Source organism: Camelus ferus, chromosome 2 (genome assembly GCF_009834535.1).
Source record: "Camelus ferus isolate YT-003-E chromosome 2, BCGSAC_Cfer_1.0, whole genome shotgun sequence".
NCBI classification, from domain to species: Eukaryota; Metazoa; Chordata; class Mammalia; order Artiodactyla; family Camelidae; genus Camelus; species Camelus ferus.
In genome coordinates, this window is record NC_045697.1 from 38,718,894 (window position 1) to 38,740,398 (window position 21,505).

At 36.0% G+C, this 21,505-nt stretch overlaps 1 protein-coding gene across 1 annotated transcript in view; it reads right to left on the reverse strand.

Moving 5' to 3' along the window:
- Positions 1-971: 971 nt before the first annotated feature.
- PPAT (phosphoribosyl pyrophosphate amidotransferase) overlaps positions 972-21,505 on the reverse strand; it is a 36,541-nt gene continuing 16,007 nt past the window's right edge. Inside the window, exons 2-11 of the mRNA XM_006177327.3 lie at positions 14,718-14,784; positions 10,769-10,975; positions 9,340-9,452; positions 9,091-9,236; positions 8,474-8,546; positions 7,801-7,952; positions 7,247-7,374; positions 6,082-6,303; positions 4,477-4,597; positions 972-3,404 (exon numbers count right to left, since the gene is read on the reverse strand). Coding sequence (XP_006177389.1) covers positions 3,139-3,404; positions 4,477-4,597; positions 6,082-6,303; positions 7,247-7,374; positions 7,801-7,952; positions 8,474-8,546; positions 9,091-9,236; positions 9,340-9,452; positions 10,769-10,975; positions 14,718-14,784 — 1,495 coding nt within the window. The 3' untranslated portion in view covers positions 972-3,138. The remainder of the gene's footprint in view (positions 3,405-4,476; positions 4,598-6,081; positions 6,304-7,246; positions 7,375-7,800; positions 7,953-8,473; positions 8,547-9,090; positions 9,237-9,339; positions 9,453-10,768; positions 10,976-14,717; positions 14,785-21,505) is intronic.

The following is a 21,505-nucleotide window of genomic DNA, read 5'->3' on the forward strand; positions in this document are numbered from 1 at the left end:
GCATGCAGTTTGATTTTTTTTTTTTTTTTTGAGGTAGGACCCTGGTATCTATTTTTAAACAGACTTTTAAAAAGCAGTTTTAGGTACATAGCAAATTGAGCAGAAGGTACAGAGTTCCCATTTGCCCCCTACCCCCGATATAATAACCTCCTCTGTTTTATCAATATCTCCCCCACCCCTCAGTGGCCCATTTGTTATGATTGATGAACCACACCGACACATCATTATCACCCCAAATTTATAGTTTACATTAGGGTTCATTCTTGGTGTCGTACATTCTATAAGTTTGGACAAATATATGACATGTATCTGCCATCATGGTAACAGTAGTTTCACTGCCCTAAAATCCCCTGCGCTTCACCTGCTCAGCCCTCTCTCCTCACCAACTCCTAGCAACCACTGACTTTTTTTACTGTCTCCATAGTTTTACCTTTTCCAGAAGGTATATAGTTGGAACCATACAGTATGTACTCTTTTCAGACAGGCTTTGTTTGCTCACTTGGTCATAGCCACTTAAGTCCCCTCCATGTCTTTTCATAGTTTGACAGCTCATCTCCTTTTAGGATTGAATAATATTCCATTGGCTGGATGTACCAGTTTATTCATCTACCTACTTTATTTTGATTTTAAATAGTACTCCTCCCCAACACACACACACACAGTTTGGGAATCTAAGCCTCCTCTTCTGTGACACCCTCCCTGTTCTTGCTAGTGTCCCCATGGAACGTGCCTTTACTGTAGTGCTTACTTAACACTGCACTTCTCGTTACTTTATTTGTCCCTCCTATTTGTCCAAAACCTGCAGTTTTGCTTGGTTCATAAGAGATGGCCTATTTATTGAAACACCTGGATCAGAGTAATGAGATCAGCCTCGCTGATGCAGAGTATGGATCCTGGATGTGACCATCACTGTACTGCTCACCATATAACACACTCACTAAAAGTCACTATTAAAAAACAGTAAACACACATTTAAACATACTCATTACATATATTTGTCACCAATGCATCACAAGGAGGTCACAAAAAGGTAGGTTTAGTTCACAGTAATATAGATCCCGTGAAAACATGATTTTCTCTGCTGTTTACAACAAGTATAGAAATTTAAAGCAGTTAAACAACATTTGAGATGAAGCTGGTATAAAATTGTAATCCACACTTTAGAAACCTGTGAAATAAAAGGCCATGATGGAGAAACAGTAAGAAATCCATGGAATTATCAAACTGTCACAGTACCATTTTCCTTTATAAAAGCACCTCAATAAAACAAGATAAAAACTATGGAAAACAACAGAAATCAAATCAGAGATTTTGGTTTAGTACTTTCCCTGAGTCTCTTGTTTTGAAAAAATCAAATATAAGGCTGGTTCAACATTGACCCATAGGTCTTGCCTCCTCCACGCTGCTATGAGGAATACATTTAAGACAAGAGGTTATACACTCATATGGTCCCAGGGCTTTATCCAAATGCTGGTTGGCTTGTGTCACCACCACAGAGATATCTGACCCACTGCTGCCTGCTGCAGGTGGGCTTAAAGAGCTGTCACCATTTTGCCTTGGCCTACCATAATATAACACGTGAGGCTGAATACCAAATGAAGACAAAAGATTACAGTTATTAATAAATACTACATTTCTAGATGGATTTGGACACTACATACATCAAATTATGGTAACAATAACACAGAAACAAACACTTTCATGTTTTAAAATCTTACATAAAACAAGGGTTGGGGGCAAGTCACCTTAAAGTTTTAAATCTCAGATGTTAACCAAAAAATACTTAAAAAAAATCTACTTCATTAGATTCCCAATAAAACAAATTGGAAAAAGTGATGTTGATGCTCAGAATTAGACGAGCATGCTAACCGAAAAAAGTCGCTGTCTCCTTGATCCTTGAACAAATTTGGCCCCTACAATGTTTCTACTTGCTCATCTCATTGCAATGATCTTTATGTGTATATACACATATGTTTGCAAGTGATCAAGCACTTCATTAAAAAAGCATATAACCAAATTAAGGATAGAAGATTTGTTAGAATCTAAATATTTAGTTTTTACTTCAAACGTACGAGGTTACTTGCTGGGCTTATACTATAAGGTATAAGCAGTATGGATCATACTTTCTAGTCAAATGTAGGAAAATTTTTTAAAAGACACGTCTTTGCCGTCATTGTTAGGGCATCTCAAAGACAGGTGGCAAATCACTGCTAAGCTGTGTGTCTTCCTTTTGAAATCTGAATTGCAGACCAACAGTCAACATTTCAAAAGCTAATAATAATCATGCACTGTCTTAAAACTGAAGGAGGAATGATGGCTCTAGCCACTAAAAATAACTGCTGTTAGTTATTTAATAATGTAAGCACCGCATTGCACAGATTGGGAAAGTGAAGCACCAAAAGTTGTATTTGTTTTTGTTTTTCTTTAAGAGAAGCCAAGGTCCTAACTATAATCAGAACCCTAGACACTAGATAACTTTGGGGTATAACAGATTCAAGGTTTGCGTGAAATGTTATACTTGACTCACATGTCCTGTTTGTACTACACCACCTTAGTCTAACCTCCTGCAAACTGTTAAAAATATGGACCTGGCAAATGCCACTTAACCACCTGCCTTCTCCGACCAGGTGCAAAAGGCTAGCCAATGCTTGAGTTAAAAAATGAATACCATATAACATTGTATTATATGTGATTAACAAGGTTAATTTTAAAAATATTCCATAACTGATTTTCAATAATTCTCAAGAAACCCTCCACAAAATTCTCTAAGAATCTGTGGAGATGTACAGTACTTGGCAATCCTCTCTGAAACAGAAATTTACCAGTTCTTTGCATTACTGTTGATGATCTGAAATTAAATGTATATGGTCTCACAATTGGTAGCCTTAAAGTACTAAACTACTAAATAAAACTGAAAGGGTCATCCAAGTTCCTAGATAACACCAAAATATTTATCTAGGGTTATAAAAGAAAGTATAGCACTTTGGTACCCTTTTTAGAAAAAAATTTCAAAAGGTATAACACAAGCATGTGGCATTTTACATTGTACCAACTGAGTAACAGTAAATGGATAAAGTGTAACCACTACAACTTCTCCACGGACTTTGTATCTTGAAACATCACATCTACCCCTAGCAGCTACCATTCCAATTCCACAGGGTATTTTCCAGTCAGACAAGCTGTACAATGATCATTCTTTTCAAAACTTTCTAGACCATTCCCATTTTCTTGAACCATAATATCTTGCTTTGTACAATGACCGTTCTTTTCAAAACATTCCAGACCATTTCCATTTTCTTGAACCATAATATCTTGCTTTTTCACTTTCTGTTTTTTAAATATTATCCCTTCTTGCACAGATGAAACCAGTCCTTCAACTGACAGATACACAACACTGTTTGCTCCTACAGGGCAAAGAGAAAAAAAAAAAAAAAAAAGCCATGAGATTTCATCTGGAAAGGAAGACCTGCCTTAACAGAGAATAGTTAAAAACAGAAAAACATAAGCCAGAATAAAAATTTCTCCTTTAGCCTCTCTTAAAAAAGGGGGTGGTGGTGGCATCAACTAGGGGATCAGTGCAACTCAGGCTTTTATTATTATTTTTTTAATTTTAAATTGGAATTTAAGGGATAACATAATTTAAAATAGCAGTGGAGGATTCAAGTAGAATAGATCTGGAAGGCTTCAGGAGTAATTTTCTTGATTAACAGATTTTGAAGTCAGGAAAATCTGGGTTCAACTTTAAGCTCAAGGTCACTTACTTATTTCCTAAGTCTATTTTTTCATCTACCAGATAAGGGAAACATTACCTAATTGTGACATTTTTGTGCTGTTATTACAATAAAAAAGACATGTTCCTGGCAAAGAGCAATTGCTCATAATATGTCAGTTGGGTCATATTCGAAATGTTTAACTGGTAACCTCTAGGCATGACCAGTCAAGAGAAACACCAGCCATATACAAACAGTGTTGGAGGTACCATACCTGGCTGAACATGTATGTGACATTTAGAGTTTATACCTCACCTGACTTTGAAAGGCAAATGTCTTATCAAGAATGACCTCCATCTCCAAGTCTTCTGACCTCATTATTAAAGACAAGCCTACATAAGCTTTTCACTTTTTGATCTGTACTGACATCAAAATTATTCTATTAGACTCTACAGTGAAATTGCTTTTGTTTTTCTTGTGGTCTGACCTCTGGGAGGCTTTAACTGATATGTAGTTCTTTCTACTGGGAAAGCCTTTCTTCCTTATCCTCTGGTCCCACCTTGGCCTTGCTCTCTACCACGGCACTGACTATGGTCCATCCACATGAGGTATTCTCACTTTTCAGAACAGTGTCCAATATCTGCTTAACATATACACCATCTACTTTCAACAAATATTGAACACTATTTTTTATTAAAATATCTAAGCTTTGGATTTTCTGTTATTAGATGAATAAAAGATAATTTATAGAAATTTTAATACCTACCTAGATAATCTGAAATATGCTCAAATTCTGGTTTATTAGCAATAAGCTCTTCTTTTGTTGGTATGTTTATTCCCATGAAGCATGGATATTTAATTGGGGGTGAAGCTACGCGAATGTGTACCTTGGAAAGAAATCATTTTGGACATTTCGTTAGTTTGACATTCACTGTAAGAACAACTATGCAAAATTCTGTCATTGGCAAATGCAACATAAAAAATTGTTTAACGGAATATATTAACAACATATGAGTAATAAATAAAGCACACTACAAAATTTCTTCCACAGTAATAGGTGAAAATGAATCCTAGAAAATCATGTGATATACGTACAGAACTCTGGTGTTCAGTTAGAACTACTTTTATAATTCACTCATTTACAAGAATCCTACTTGAGCAACTCTGCTCTAGACTCCAAAGCGTGCTAAATAAGAATTTCAAAACGTCAGCCACTTGTAAAGGGTTTTTACAGAGCTGCCTGTTGTTTCCTTGCATCACCTATTAACATGGACAGTTCTTTCTTCTGATCTCCCATTTCTCACTGCATGACTTTATATTCCTAGGATCACCTTCATTTTTTGTTGTAACACTTGAATGGCACTTTTGCCTACCTCTTATTTTACCATTTTAAAAAGAAAAAATACAATCTTCCAGGATATAATAAAAACCTGACCACTACAAAGAGCTATCTGGGGGAGGGGGGAGATAAGTAGGTTTATTTATTTATGTTTAGAGGAAGTACTGGGGATGGAACCCAGGACCTTACGCATGCTAAGCATGTGCTCTGCCACTTGAGCTGTACCCTCTCCACCCAAAAAGCTATTTTTCTCTACTATTTTGTCTATCATTATTTCCTGCCTTTTGTCAGGTACGTTTACATGGCTGTAACTGGTGTCCACATTTACTTTCTACCTTTGTTATAACAGCAACGATTTCCCCACGTTATGCAGTCTTCATAATTATAGTTTTTAGTGGCTGCATGATATTTCATCATACTGATGTATCAATTTCCTAAACTATTTCCCTCTGGTAGATACATGCTAGTAGGTAGCCATTTCCAGTTTGTTCGTTTACTTATTTATGTCTACTCTTTTTTATTATTGTAATGGATGCTGAATTGACTTTACATTTCATTTTTATTACTTGGTTTTCATAGAATGCCACAGAGATTCCCATAATCACAATAAGTCATAAAAAAGGGCTGGAAAATCATAATCATAATTACCTTAGAAGCTTTCCAAATAGACTATCATACTGCTTTCTATACCGTTTTTCTCCACAATAGATTTTATTTCTAAATATGTTCAACTATTACCTGTAAATGACATCTCACTTCTGTAATTTGAATTACTGAAATATTCAGTTAGAAAAAACTTTGAGATTTGGAAACATAACCTAATGTGTCAAATCTATGACACTAGGATTGACTATACATCTTCAAAAAGAAAAAGTAATCAATACAAATTTAAGAAGTATTTTATTTTGTGATTTTTGTTAGTTTTAAAACTAATTTTATAAAACCGTTAACATAAAATTTACACAACATGAAAACAGTTTTTATCATATTGTTAATTATTGGTGCTTTAGGGTATGTTCTAATATTACTTACCTCTTTTGCACCAGATTCTTTGAGCAATTTGATTATGGGTGAGATGGTATTGCCTCTCACAATTGAATCATCTACAAGAACAATTCTTTTGCCTTTGAAGTTGTCCGACAAAACTCCAAATTTTTTTGCAACACCAAGCTGTCTTAACCTCATGTTTGGCTGAATGAAGGTTCTTCCTACATACCGGTTTTTACATAGCACCTCCACATATGGAAGCCCACACTGACAGAGAAGGAAGAAAAGGACAATGAGCAGCAAATGTACAGAGAACTCTAAGCTCCTATTTTCTCCAGGTCATGCTCCCCTTGTAGCATGTATGTAAAATTTTTAAATGTGGTTGTTATTCTGAACTCTCCATCATCAGATTACAATTTTCCTTCACTATTTAAAGGGGAAAAAGGCAAAAAGAAAAATCACTGAAAGTCCTCAACTTAGTGGGAAAACCCACTCATTTTGCTAGAATTTGTAATGCTGCTCTCTTAAATAAATATTATTTCTCTATCTTGGAAGAGAATATTAAGAATGTGAACACATGACAAAGAATAAATCACTGTCAGAAAAATCCAAATAAAATTATCAGCAAGAAATGAATTAAAACCAGTAGGCTAAGGAGATGCTGTCTGGGGGACAGGAAGTGCTTTATCCTCTTACTAAGGTACCTCCTCTAAAATGTTGCATATTATTTCTTTTAAAAATTCATACACTAAACATTCAAATATAATGAACGCGGGGATTACACCTAGGATCACTATAATTATATAATCTACCTGGTTACAAACAGTGAAATAAAGCATAGTACTAAGAACATTAAAGAGAATTAATGCAAACAGCTCATCATCACCCATACTTAATTGGGAACAAATATACCAGTGGCTTGTGAGGATACTTCCTAGTAAGTAAATATACCTTTAAATTCTACATATATTCATGATGTTATCTTTTTAAAATGAAGAGGATCATTTTCCTATGTCTTTGGCTGAACTTTTTGTGGACTCTGCTAAAAAACATAGTGCCGCTGAATGAAGAGGCTGGAAACTAACTCTTATAAAGAAACCAACATTTTTTCTTTCTTTGCAATAAATTGATGAGTTTCTCTTTATATACATGGATTTCTAATTTCAGTGCTAGATGAACAATTCACTGTGTGTTAATTAAGAGAAAATACCTTTGCTGCATAACCAAGAGCAGCAGGCGTAGCAGATTCCGGAACCGTGCTAACCAAATCTGCATCCACAGGTGCTTCCATGGCCAGCTGCTGACCACAACGGTATCTTACTGTGTAAACCATTTGGTCTGGAATGTTTGGAAAAGGAAATAAATTATTTTTATGTAGTATAATATAGCTCAGCAGAATATCACTATTCTAAAAACTAGCTTGTTAGAACCCTATAGATTTGAGCACAAAAAGAAAAGTAAGACATAAAAAAAAACCCCACTAAAGTGGAAATATGTAAACTGGGGGAATTTACTATTTTAAAAAAATTAACTTTAATACATATCTGAAAATCAAAATCCTTACTCCTAAAAGGAAAACAAAATCCAGGAGTCAGATGAAAAGGAAAAATAGTCATCTTATGACTTGTAGGCTCAGTCCCAAATCCACAACGTATAACTATGTGCCTTCACAGAGCCAGGTAAGCCTTTGGGCCCCAGAACTGCCATACTTCGATGGGATAAACAACAGACTTTTATTAATTGTTATCAAGATATTTTACTTACCTTCAAATATACTATCTGGTCTTGCAAAATAAACATATTCAAAGATACAGAAGGCCATTGGGTTTCCTTCAGACCTTGGTATAATATCAAGAGTTTGGACATTATGTCTGGATATTTCCACAATTTCTCCAGGCAAGACTTCACGGTAATATCTTGGGAAACAATGTTAAAGAAGACTTTAAGTAAACCAGTCCTTAAGGCTAACTGTCAATTAGAAAGTACAGAGTCCCTTCCCTTAGAGGAAAGTCTAAAAATGGCTTAAAAAATAAAAAAGTAATATTCCTCCAGTAATAATCTTTATAAATCTGTTACCCCTAAATTCAAACTTAGAATTAAAAAAAAATAAAAGCCCTATGTTTTATTTATTACTGGAAGAATGAAGACTAAAGAGAACATTTTTGTCCTAGTTTAAATTTTTTGATCCTTGATGAGGAGATTTTTTCCTTTCTAAAATAAGGCTCATGGTGTTTTGAAAACAAGAGGCCAGGTCCAGGATTAGAAGGTTATTGTTGGAACATTAAAGTCAGTGCAACTGCTGAGTACAATGTACAAAAGAAACTGCATTTATAAATACGTATTCTTGCAGACATCAGAAACAGAACTTTCATATTATAATAAAAATTTTTTTACTGATGTGGCAAAAAATTGATCTGCTGAGTGAGATAAAACTTACCTTGCACCAATAGATAAAAAGCTACAAGATTCTGAAGACACCACCCATCCTTCTGTTTCTGAAGATTTTTTTCCTGCAAATCACAAGACAATAGGTTCAGTCAATCAATTCAAGAAATTTTAAAAGAGGCTTATCTATTTAAAGAGAACAGTTAAATGAAAAATAGATAAATAAAAGAGCTCAGAGAATATCCATTACTATGACCTTAAGAGCACATGGCTCCTTGTTTGACTAGAACCAAAGATAAAATTAACAATCCTAAGATTCCTCCAAATATTATGATTTCATGGCTTGAATAAGATACCTGACAAGTCAAAAAGAAAATCACTGACATCATACTACATAAATAAAAAGCTGGGCAAAGGAGATAAATAAAGGATATAAAATACGCCATTCAGACAGGACAAAATGGGAAATCCCATTAAATATATTAAAACTGGCTTATCCTCAGAAACATTCAAGGAAATGTACTTTAAAAACTAAGTACCATATTTTTTTTTTTTACCTAGCTTTTTACTCAATAAGTTTTCTATACCTCAAGGTTTCCGGGTGTGCCAACAGTAAGACAACGACCCGGAAAAGCATTATGAAATTATATTCCCTTTGAAGTTCATTACCTTTATCATTTATATCAGATACAGGAATAAGACGACCAATGCATAGAGGACGATTTCCATAAGGATCTCGAACTGCATAAATAACATCCCTGTGCATTATAATCAGGGAGTATGCTGTGGGTGCCTCCTTCATTAAGTTTTTAATCCTGGAATTAATTAAATAATTGAATGAATAATTTCAGTTATAAACACGTGCAAGGCAAAGCTCTCATTACCAGACCTGCAGGCTCAGCCTAATTTTATAATTACCTTGCGACCCAGTCTGGGGTGTCATCTTGTTCCTGGGGAGGGGTATATGCCAGTAACTGGGTGATCATTTCACTATCAGAACTTGTTGACAGACCAATACCATGACGCAGAAGCTATTTAGAAAGGAGAAAGGTTGTAATCATTAGAAAAGGAAGAAGCTTCACCTCACCCCTTGCCCAATTGCCTGCCAGCACAGAAAGAGATCAGGCATTGTGCTCGGGTATCAAAATCCTGCATTCTACCAATGGAAGGTATGTGTATATAATAATGGAGAACTGCTGCTGGAGGCAACGGGAAGTCTCTGAAGCTTCTCAAAAAGGAACAAAAAAGTGCTTTAGGAGGTATGTAGGACAGCTTTTGAAAACTAAGTTTGAAGGAATGTAGACCTGCAATGGGTGGGTGGTTGAGGTGGGGCGGAGAAGGCATGAGGATTTGGGATTGCCGTTCTAACTTTTTCAGCCCTGGACACTCCTGACGAACAGGAAACATTCCCATAAGAGTGGCACACTGCAGTGGGGGACTCTCAACCTAGATTTGATGGTTGTAGTAATGGTGGCTACCCATCCTCACTGATTGTCCCTGGCAGAATAGAAGGAATCGACTGTACTAAGCAATTAAGTGTAGAAGATGTACTAAAACTTGGTTGAGTGCACTATGATTACGAGGTTCTGAGCAAGACTGACTTGGACAAGGGCATCACCACTAACACGCACAGGCTGAGTTTAACACTACAGAGCATTTTCAGTAGCAGCAAAATGTGTAGACGTAAAGTCTAGCATCTGGGTAAGGGGTTCAGTTTAGAAATAATGAGCTACGTATTGTCTGGAATTGAACTTTTAGTGGTTAACTCTGAGCAGTGAGTTTTATGAGTAATTTTTACTTCATATTTATACTTTTTTGATTGAAAAAATTTTTAATTTTTCATTTGGGAGCAAAAAAACTCCCAAATGAAACTTATTATTGTCATTATAATAATCCCAGCATCTAAGAAGAGAGCAGGACAACGCTCTGGGAAATAATTAAATCAATTTTCCAAATATCTAATCCAAAACAGTGCATTAGAATTACCTTAGGAGCATATTAAAATGCAGACTCAGCAATCTCCCACCCCAGACTCTGGGGTGATACCTTAGAATTTGTAATTATAAGAAGAAGTCCATGTAATTCTGATACAGTTGGGGGTTTTTTGGAGGGGAGGAGGTTGGGGGAGGACTTAATTAGGTTTATTTATTTATTTTTAATGGGGATTGAACCCAGGACCTCATGCATGCTAAGCACATGCTCTACCACTGAGCTATACCCTACCCCCCAATACAGTTGTTCTCTGCAGTTAGGTAACAGGATAATGTCCTTTACCAAGTTCCTCAGTAACTTCTTTTCATTAATTTATCACAATAATAAAAAAAGCATTAAAAAAAAAAAAACTTACCTTTTTCCTTAAGCGAGCAGCATTTACCAATTCGCCATTATGTGCCACAGCTATTTTCCCATGAAGTGTTTCAACGACAAAAGGCTGGCAATTTTCTAATTCACAGTTTCCTGTAGTGGCGTACCTCGTGTGTCCAATTCCAAGATTTGAAGTATATAATTTCTTCAAATTGTCCTCAGTAAAGACGTGATTTACAAGACCCATTCCCTTGCAAATTCAAAGCAAGAGCTCATCTTATGAAAAAAAACCACTAGTAACACTTTTATAAGCCTCTGCTCAATCTCAAATTAGAAAATGCAGTTGACTTAATTTTTCTGTGCTTCAGAATTCTAATCTTAAAAAAAAAGAGACTAGTGCTAATTGTGAGAACTGTGAAGCACTAAAAAAATAATTCTAGGTGAAACTCACATGACATAAAATTAACCATTTTTAAGTGAATGATTTGGTAGCATTTAATGTATTCACAACAATGAAGTGCTTGTTTTATAAGACACTTTTTAATGAAACATTGAGGAACAGATGTACTAAGTGATAAAATTTGTCATATACAATAAACTAAATTATTTGCAATTTTAAATTCAAAGCATGTTAAAGTATTCAAATAAATGACCTATTTGAGTCAGTCTAGCAAACTATCACTGGGACAGAAATGCATCCTAGTTTGACAAATAGAAACAGCTGATCCAAAGAGTATTACAGTTGACCCTTGAACAACATGGGCTTGAACTGGGCAAGTCCACATATTCATGGATTTTTTTCAATAAATGTATCAGAAGAATTTTTGGGCAGATTTGCGACAATTTAAAAAAACTGGCAGACGAACCGTGTAGCCTAGAGTAACCGAAAAAATTAAGAAAAAATTAGGAGTGTCATGAATGTATAAAATATGTGTAGATGCTATTCTATTTAATCATTTACTACCATAAAATATACACAAACCTACTATAAAATGTAGTGAGTTAATCAAAACTTACGCACACAAACACTTACAGACTGTAAATAGCACTATCTGTAGTTGTGAGAAGTGTAAACAAACATTAAAGTGGAATATTAAATCTTAACTGCCTAAAATGAACTGTATTGCATACAGCACTACTGTAATAATTTCGTTGCCACCTCCTGTTAATATTGGGGTGAGCTCAAGTGTTACAAGTATCCACTTAAAACACCATGTGACACCAATTATCTCCAAGTGAGCAGTTCACCTCTCCATTAAATTGGTTATCACAGTAAAAAGTCACCTCTCCCAGTTCCTGTGTATTTTTCATAGTGTTTAGCATCAATACCGTACACCTTGAGTAACATCATGGGACCCATATAAAGTGCTGTTAGTGATTCTGGAAATGATCCCAAGAAACAGAGAAAAGTCATGCCGTTATAAGAAAAAGCTGAATTGCTTGATGCGTACTGTAGATTGAGGTCTGCAGCTGTGGTTGGCTACCATTTCAAGATAAATAAATCCAGCATAAGGACCATTGTAAAGCAAAAGAAAATACATGAAGCCGTTGCTGTGCCTACATCAACAGGCACAAAAACCTTACATTTTTTGCAAAATACCTTTTTATCTCATATCAAAAATGCTGCTTTTATGTGAGTGCTGGATTGCTATAAGAAACGTATACATATCTATTGACTGTAATATGATTCAAGAAAAAGTGAAGTCATTATATGACAACTAAATGCAAAAGGACAGTGAAGGATCTACAGCTGGAGAATTTAATGCCAGCAAAGGATGGTTTGATACTTTTAGGAAGGTATTTGGCTTAAAACAATGTCAAGATAACAGGGGAAGCAACTTCTGCTGACCAAGGCAGCGGACAAGTTCCCAGACACCATTAAGAAAATCATTGAGGAGAAAGGATATCTGACTGAACAGGTTTTTAACTTAGACAAAAGTGCCCTATTCTGGAGCGGAGGGGGAAGCCACAAAGGACATTTACTAATAAGGAAGTGAAGCAAGCACCAGGATTTAAGGCAGGAATAGATAGGCTAACTCTCTGTTTTGCACAAACGCCATGGGCTTTATGATCAGGACTGCCCTCATCTATAAAGCTGCTAACCCCGAGCCTTGAAGGGAAAAGACAAATACCAGCTGCCAGTCTTTCGTTTGTACTAGAAAGCCTGGACAATGAGAACCCCTTTACTGGATTGGTTCCATCATCGCTTTGTCCCTGAAGTCAGGAAGTACCTCGCCAGTAAAGGACTGCCTTTTAAAGTTCTTTTGATATTGGACAATACCCTGGCACCCAGAACCCTATAAGTTCAACACTGAAGGCGTGAATAGTGGGCCTACGTGCCCCCAAACACAACATCTCTAATTTAGCCTCCAGATCAGGGGGTCTTAAGTATCTTTAAGGCTCATTATACATGGTACTCTATGGAAAGACTGTCAATGCTACAGAAAGGAATTCTGATAGAACATCATGAAAGTCTGGAAGGACTACACCACTGAAGGTGCCTTCGTTGTTATAGAAAAAGCTGTAAGAGCCATCAAGCCTGAAACTATAAATTCCTGCTGGAGAAAACTGTGACCAGATGTTGTGCAGATTTATGACAGAACCTATCAAGGAAACCACGAAAGAGATTCTGGATATGGGGGGAAAAAGGAAAAAAAAAAAGGAAAAAAAAAGAAAAAAAAAGGTGGGGAAGGGTCAAAGGCACCTTGGAGAAATTCAAGAGCTAAATTCTTTAGAGGAATTAACAGAACATGACGTGAGGGAGATGAAAGCTTCTGAATCAGCGCTAGATGATAAGGAAGAGGATGTAGAAGCAGCAGTACCAGAAAACAAACTGACGCTGGACAGTCTGGCAGAAGGGTTCTGATTATACAAGACTGCTTTTGACTTCTTTCACAACATGGGCTCTTCTATGAAATGGGCACTGAAACTGAAGCAAACAGTGGAAGAAGGACTGGTACTTCACAAACATTTTTAGAGAAATGAGAAAGCAAAAGTCAAGACAGAAATCAGAATGTATTTCCATCAAGCTACACCCAGTGTGCTCGCCTTGCCTGCCTCCCCCTCCCCACCCAGACAGCAAGATCCACCCCTCCTCTTCCTCAGCCTACTCAATGTGAACGAAGGCTACTAGGATGAAGACCTTTATGATGACCCACTTCCACTTAATGAACAGTAAGTCATCATCATGTCGTTAATAAACTTTGCTGTGTATGTGTGTGTGTCCCCATGTGAAAACCAAGTACCTGTACAATGTTTCTATGCCACCATCATCAATGCCTAAGTAGTCATCCTGTAGAACATCATGTGCAAGTCTGCTATCAAAGTGGACAGTCCATCCTTATACAGGCATAAAGTGAGTGATATTTTATAACAATTCATTCATTATTGTAGAGGCTACCATAAAGCAGTCATATTGCTGCTTCTTCGTTATCAACGCATGAATCATTATACCTGTGAATATGAATTGCTTTTTCACATTGTCTTTTCATTTTTGATGTCACGTGTTAGTAGCACACATAACATCTACACTGTTTTGTATCATGTAAGACTACATTAACGTAGGTACTGTAGGTACCGACAGATTCACATGCATCTTGTAAAAAAGACAATGGAAGCTTACTGTCTGGATTAAATACAGTACTGTGCTGTAAATGTAATTTCTCTTTATGATTTTAATAGTTTCTTTTCTCTAGCTTACTTTACTGTAAGAATATAGTATAATAAATACGACACACAAAATATGTGTTAATCAACTGTTTATGTATAGGTAAGGCTTTCTGTCAACAGTAGGCAATTAAGTTTTGGGGGAGTCAAAAGATATATGCGGATTTTCGAAGGTCAGTAGCCGTAACTCTTGTTGTTCAAGGGTCAACCATACTTCTAAATACAAATTATTCTTTATTCAAATTTCCTTCCCCAGCCCCCATATACTAGTGATCTTCTGGCTATTGTTATCTTTATAACCAATATTTTGTAATGTTTAAATATACCTTGTGTGTTTTGAATGTTGGCATCCAATTCCCATCACTGGTCACAATACCAGCACTCTCCTGACCCCTGTGAATATAAAAAGGTACCAACTATTAAATTTACCCCACTGATAGCTTCTTAATGAATTTTGTGAAACATACTTTTCTCGACAGCATCCATGAACTGAGTCTGACAACTCTTAAATGCCACTACTACTAGTGTCACTTCTATGCATGATGTTATAATGACAAGATTAGCAAAAGCAGCAGATGAGACTGAGTTCTAAAATACCAGGCACTGTCCTAAGCATTTACGGGAATGATCTTGAGACAGGAAGGAAGGGGGCAGGGCACAGCCACTCAAGGAATGACAATTAACATCAAAATGGTGGAAGATCAACCCCCAGGAGGCCTTGAGGCTCAAGATGGTGGGAGATTTGACTTCTAGTAGACCTTGAGCTTCATTACGTGCCCATTGTAATATGAATAACATGCCCACAGGCGCCATGACAATTCCAAGACTAAACATAAAAGGTCAAAGAGTGGGCAATGGCCAACTTCCTGGGAATCCCAGCCCCTTCCCCAAGGTAGTCCTCCCACTTGTTAGCATATGAAGCTACTGAGCCCATAAAAACTGGTAACACAGCACCTCGTGGCCACTTCTGGCTCCCTCCTCTTTGGAGACGGCCACCCCGTCTATGGAGTGTGTAACTACTTTTACTCTAATCTAAGCACCCAACCCCCACACCTCATAGCTTTTCTCTTGCCTTTTGAAACAGCCTACACTTTATGCAGTATGCATCTCTCTAAATAAATCTACCTTTACTCAACTGGTTCACTCTTGAATTCTTTCCTGTGTGAAGCTAAGGACCCACACCTGGCAGGGCACGTCCCAGGGACTCAAAAAACTGAGACCTGGGACACAGCCCTCCTCATGCCCCACATCCATTTTTCCTGCATCAATCTAATCTATTATTCCTTCAAAACAATCCTATGAAGCAGGTTCTGTGATTACCATTCACATTTTATAGACAGGGACAACACTAAAGAAATGGAAGTAACTTGTCCAGTGTCACACAGAGAATGATCGGAGAACAGTGACATGGCCAGGATTTCAATACAGACAATCTGACTTCAGAACCTGGGCTTCTAACCTCTGTAGTTATGTGACCTATAAATAAGGTTGAGTATGTAGATCTAAATGAAAATCTCTAAATAAAATAGGTAAAATGCTTAGTTGTGGGAAACATTATTATGAACAAAATTTATTCTTTAGTTTTCTTGTTTTGCTTTTTGCACTCTCCAAATTTTCTCTTACAAATATTTATCACTATTTTTTATCATAAAATAATAAATGCTGCTTCAAAAAAAACCCGAAGCTGATCAGGAACTCTGGATCTAATTTGCTACATTAGTATTTTTAGATGATACAGATAAAAAAGCCAGAAGCTAGGCTTCCAGCTAGGTAGGGCAGGGTAACTAGCTTCTAGCTAGGTTGGGCAACACGTTGGTAAAACCTAGATCTGCACCACTCAATACACTCAAAAGATAAAAATAAAGGTATTAATTGCTCAACAATTTTTAATGTTTCTGAACAAGTGCTATAAATACTAGATGTTTATTAACACATTTTGTTTCAAAGAATATATATCAGGGTAGAAATAAAAAGTAAACCTCTATCATATATGTATTTATACATCAAAATTTATACATATATTTATTTGGTAAAACAATCTTTTCCAAAATTATATTAAGGCATTTTAATAACATGAAAAACTACATTAATGTACTTGCATAGTAAAAATCTAAAAAATTTAAATTGAAGTGATTTTATTAAATTATCAATGTGTCAAATACTATGACCTATTATGCTGACCAGATACGTATAATAATATACACCCTGAATAATTTGTGATTTAGGACTTCTTTTTCTTTTTTTAAATTGAAATATAGTCAATTTACAATGCTGTGTTAGTCTCTGGTGTACAGCATGGTGATTCAGTTATACACACACATATATATATTCTTTTTCATTATAGGTTACTACAAGATAGTGAATATACTTCCCTGTGCTATACAATAGGACCTTGTTGTTTTTTATCCATTTTATATATAGTAGTTAGTATCTGCAAATTCCAAACTCCTAATTTATCCCTCCCCTCCTCCTTTTCCCCCTGGTAACCATAAGTTTGTTTTCTATGTCTGTGAGTCTTTTTCTGTTCTGTAAATAAGTTCATTTGTGTCTTTTTTTTTATTCCACATATAAGTGATAACATAAGGATTTATTTAATGAACTGATGTGGTCTTTGGTTAACCAACATTAAAAGACTAAGTGATTCATATCAGAGGGAAAAAAAATAACATTAGCCATAAACTTTAGGGCAGAAAGAACCTCTGCTCATCATTTCCATAACAACTTAAAAAAATCATATAGTAAACTAGAGTGAATTATATAAGAAAAGACATAAACCAATAAAGGTTTTCTTTCCCTTTTGTGTCAAGGGTAATTTTTCCTTGAAGCTGAAATGAATAACAACAGGAATCATTTTGGTCCAGGCTTCTTTAATCACAAAGCCTGCTTATTTGGCAGTTTCTCAAGTTACTCCCCTCAGGCAGCTTGAACCAGTTAAACTAGATCCTTTCAGCTCTTCAGAGCTTATTGACAACCAGCCGTCTGGTTTCCTAGGAAACAAAACCTTGGCTAGAAATAGTGAATCATTTCCAGGTCACTTTCAACATGGAGAGTGGAGCAGGAAAGCACTGGACTGAGGAAGAGGTTAAAGCTCTGCTAAGTGTCTGGGCAGAAAAAAATGTACGAAAACAACTTTATGGAACACTGAGAAATAAAGGAATATTTCTTTATATCGCTAAAAGGCTGCAAGCTCTAGGAGTACACAGGGACTGGAAACAGTGCCGGGCAAAGTACAAAAATCTTAAATATGAATACAGAACTGTTAAATACGCCCACAACTCTGGAGACAGCTCTAAAACTATGAAGTTCTTCCACGATTTGGATGCGATCCTGCAGTATGAACCTGCCACACAATTAACAGAGGAAGATGCAAATAGCAGGTGCCTGGCAACGCTGAGCCAAAGTCCAGCCCCAGAGACCATTGAAGGTAAAAAGAAAAAGTACCATTCTTTTGTTTTTACCTAACAAACTGTAAGAGAACCAGACTTCTGAGTCCATATGATAAATATAGCCTGAAATATCAAGGTTGAGAAAAACAACCGACCTTTATGTATATGCTATTTTGCACAAGGTAAAAATTAATTTTAAAAAGTTTAAATACCACCATTTAAAAAATCTGTAAAATACAGGAAAAACACATTAAAATGCCACTAATTGCTACTGCCAACTGCTCCTTACCCATGTCTGATATGGTTTTTGGAAAATGGATTGGGTTCTGAAAACAACTTAAGTTTTAATTTTATAAGAGTGGTGAAAAAAAAAATATTGCTCAACTGTTGTTTTCCCACAGCTCCAAACAAGACAACTTTCTGCTCTATGGTTTTTTGCTTTGTTTTAATATTTCCTGTCTTTTATTTATTTATTTTTTTGAGGAAGGAGGAGGTAATTAGATCGATCGATCGATTGATTGATTTTAATGAAGGCACTGAGGATTGAACCCAGGACCTCGTGCATGCTAGGCATGGGCTCTGCCACTGAGCTATATCCTCCCCTCTCTGCTCTATGTTAATGTTCCCATTTTCCTAAATGTATAAATAAAAGCACTAAGATACTAATAACTGATAGAGAACTTCATTACTTCTTTGGAAGAACAGCTCAATTTTAACAGGAAGTAAAACAAATAGATTTGACAGATTAAATGATTTATGATTAAATGATTTAAAAACAGGCATACCTCAGGGTACTGCAGGTTTGGTGCTAGACCTCTGCAATAAAGCAAATACTGCAATAAAGCAAATTTTTTGGTTTCCCAGTGCATTTAAATGTTTACACCATACTGTAGTCTATTAAGTATGCAACAGCATTATGCCTGAAAAACGTACATACCTTAATTTAAAAATACGTCATTGCTAGACAAATGCTAACTATCGTCTGAGCCTTCAGGGAGTTGCAGTAGTAACATCAAAGATCACTGACCACAGATCAGCATAATACAATTAAATGGTTTGAAATATCACGAATTACCAAAATGTGACACAGAGACCCAAAGTGAGCAAATGCTGTTAGAAAAATGGCGCTGATAGGCTTGCTTGACACAGGGATGCCACAAACCTTTAATTTGTGAAAAACAAAAACAAAAACTCCCCCGCAATACCTGCAAAGGGCAATGAAAGGAGGTATGCCTTATTAAAACAAGGTTCCTGACCTGCTGTGTTGTGAAGATTCTACTATTCTACTATTTATGTAGAATTTGCTCAGTGCCTATGGAAGCCGAATGCATCACTAGGCAAGGTGGGGAAATCAATGGCAGTAATGACATTCCTCCCATAGCCAAAATCTCACAGTTGCTTTTTTTTTTTGCGTTAAACCATCTTTAATGCTTGTATCACATATTCAAAAATAAAACTAAATTAGGGTCTTATGTGTTCAGTATTTTACATTCAATTATGGTTTGTTTTCTTTCTTTTTTTTAAAAAAACAACTTATGGTATAATTTCTGTATGGTAATCACAGTTGCTATTTTTAAGAGCAGAGTTGTTCAGTTCAAAATCTGTAATACCTACTGTCTGTGTACACCATGTGCAAAGCCCTAAGTTACATGCGCTCATCAATGTAACTCAGCAAGGAGGGAACTGTAGATAAATGTAACCCAAGACAAAGTGGTAAAATCAAGGTACCAAATGAGAAGGGGGTTAAAAGTGACAGGGATTACAGAGAACCTGGGTTATCTGAACTTCCTGTTTAAAACTCAATAATAAATTCTTTGGTAAAAAATATACCCCACTTACATACTCCCTTTACACTTCTGATACTACACCAAATTCTGAGAAAGCTTTGCAGTCATTATCAAATTAAACAGTAACTACATTATTTTATTCAATTAATCACCCTGCACTCCTCATCTAAAATGCTTTAAATATTGAGTAACACTAAGTAAATCACTCAGCTTGGGAGAAGCCCTCATTTTATGGTACAATGAAGCTTGGTGTAATGAAGATGCGGTGCTAGTATCTCCACTTCCAAACGGGATCTTCTAGCCCTTTCAGCTACTCCCATGGCTCCAAACTCCCCAATTTACTCGTGAACAGAGGGCCCATAATTATAAACTAACCGTGTATATTTAAGGCATCTCAAACCCCAGGTCTAAAACCAAACTCTCTTACCCCATCAAAATTGATCCTCCTACAAAATGCTTCCACCTTACAATCACTGTATTTCCCCTCAGTTAAAAAATAGAAATGTTTAAGATATCCTTGACTTTTGGTCAACCATGAAATCCTTAAAAAAAAAAAAAATCTACTGACATATTTAATAAATTTATCTCTCTGCTCCATTCTCATTACCACCATCCAAAACTTCATCATCTATTACATGGAATATTAAGATAACTTCTTACCTCTTCCCACATATCCTTTACAATGCTACTGGTTGTTGTTTATAAAATTTTTTAAATTATAAAATTACAAAAACATTAGCATTTTGTCATATTAAAAATAATCTTTAAATTATACCCAGAATTAATCATAATCTAGGATTAATAGTTACTTAATGGTTCCATTGTATTTGAGTGCATGTACAAGAGTTTAGGTCTTTGCCCCCTCATAGAAATGACACTACAATATCTTCTGAGCATATTTAACATTATTACTTTAGGATAGACTATCAAGTTAAATTTCTGGTCAAGAGGGGTATGATTACTTTGAAACATATTGCTAAAATAATTGCTTTAAAAAAACTATATTAACAGTGTCCCTTTTACAGAACCCTGTAATACAATATTATGGGGTGAAGTTGAAGGGAGGAGACACTTCGCTAATTTAATAAATAGTGGAGTATGCTAATTTAATAAGTACAAGCTATGTATAGTGGTATATGCAATCAATAACTTTTTACTTTGCATCTGTTTAATTATTAGTGCTGTGGAACATTTTTCTACGTATTTAATCAGTTTTATGAATTGACTGTTCATGTCAGCGGAGGTCTTAGAAAACTTGCATGACCTCTTTGGCCTTACAATTTTGGCTGATTTTTCTTTGATCTACAAAAGTCAACAGTTTTAACATAATCAAATAGTTTATTTTCTAAGGCTTAGGAAGCCCTCCTTTCTCCAGGTCTGATTCATTTATAATGTCTTCTGGTTTTTCTGTGGTGGAACCAGCAGAATGTTTATTAGTGTATGGTAAAATGAAGAAGGGAAGAAAATGAATGTGCCTTTTCCACTGTTGGGCTCAACCTAATTCATGTAAGTGTCTAAGGACAAAGAATCCAGTCCCCTGTTAGGCAGCAGGTAGCCTGACCGAGTCTTGGCAAAGGACTCAAATACAAACTCTAAGAGGCTTCATGTTCTGGAAATTATAATCACCCTCAACCTCAGAATACCGTTGGCCTACTGCCGCTTCCCTCAGTGATCAAGCTTCCACTCTATTTCCCTCCTGTTACTTTATACAAATGCACATTAGGAGTAATGATTTCAGAGTTTCAGTTTAAAATCTCCAGGGCATGAGGCCCTGCATACAATTTTGAGATTCATGCTAGGAATGATCAACTTCAGAAAAAAACAAAAATCCCTGGAAAGAGAACTTTTCTTTTTTGCCCACACCTGTATTTTCAGCTCCAGAACCTTCTCAACAAACAAAAGTAGGCCCTAAAGCAGGTAACAGACTAGCAAACCCTACCT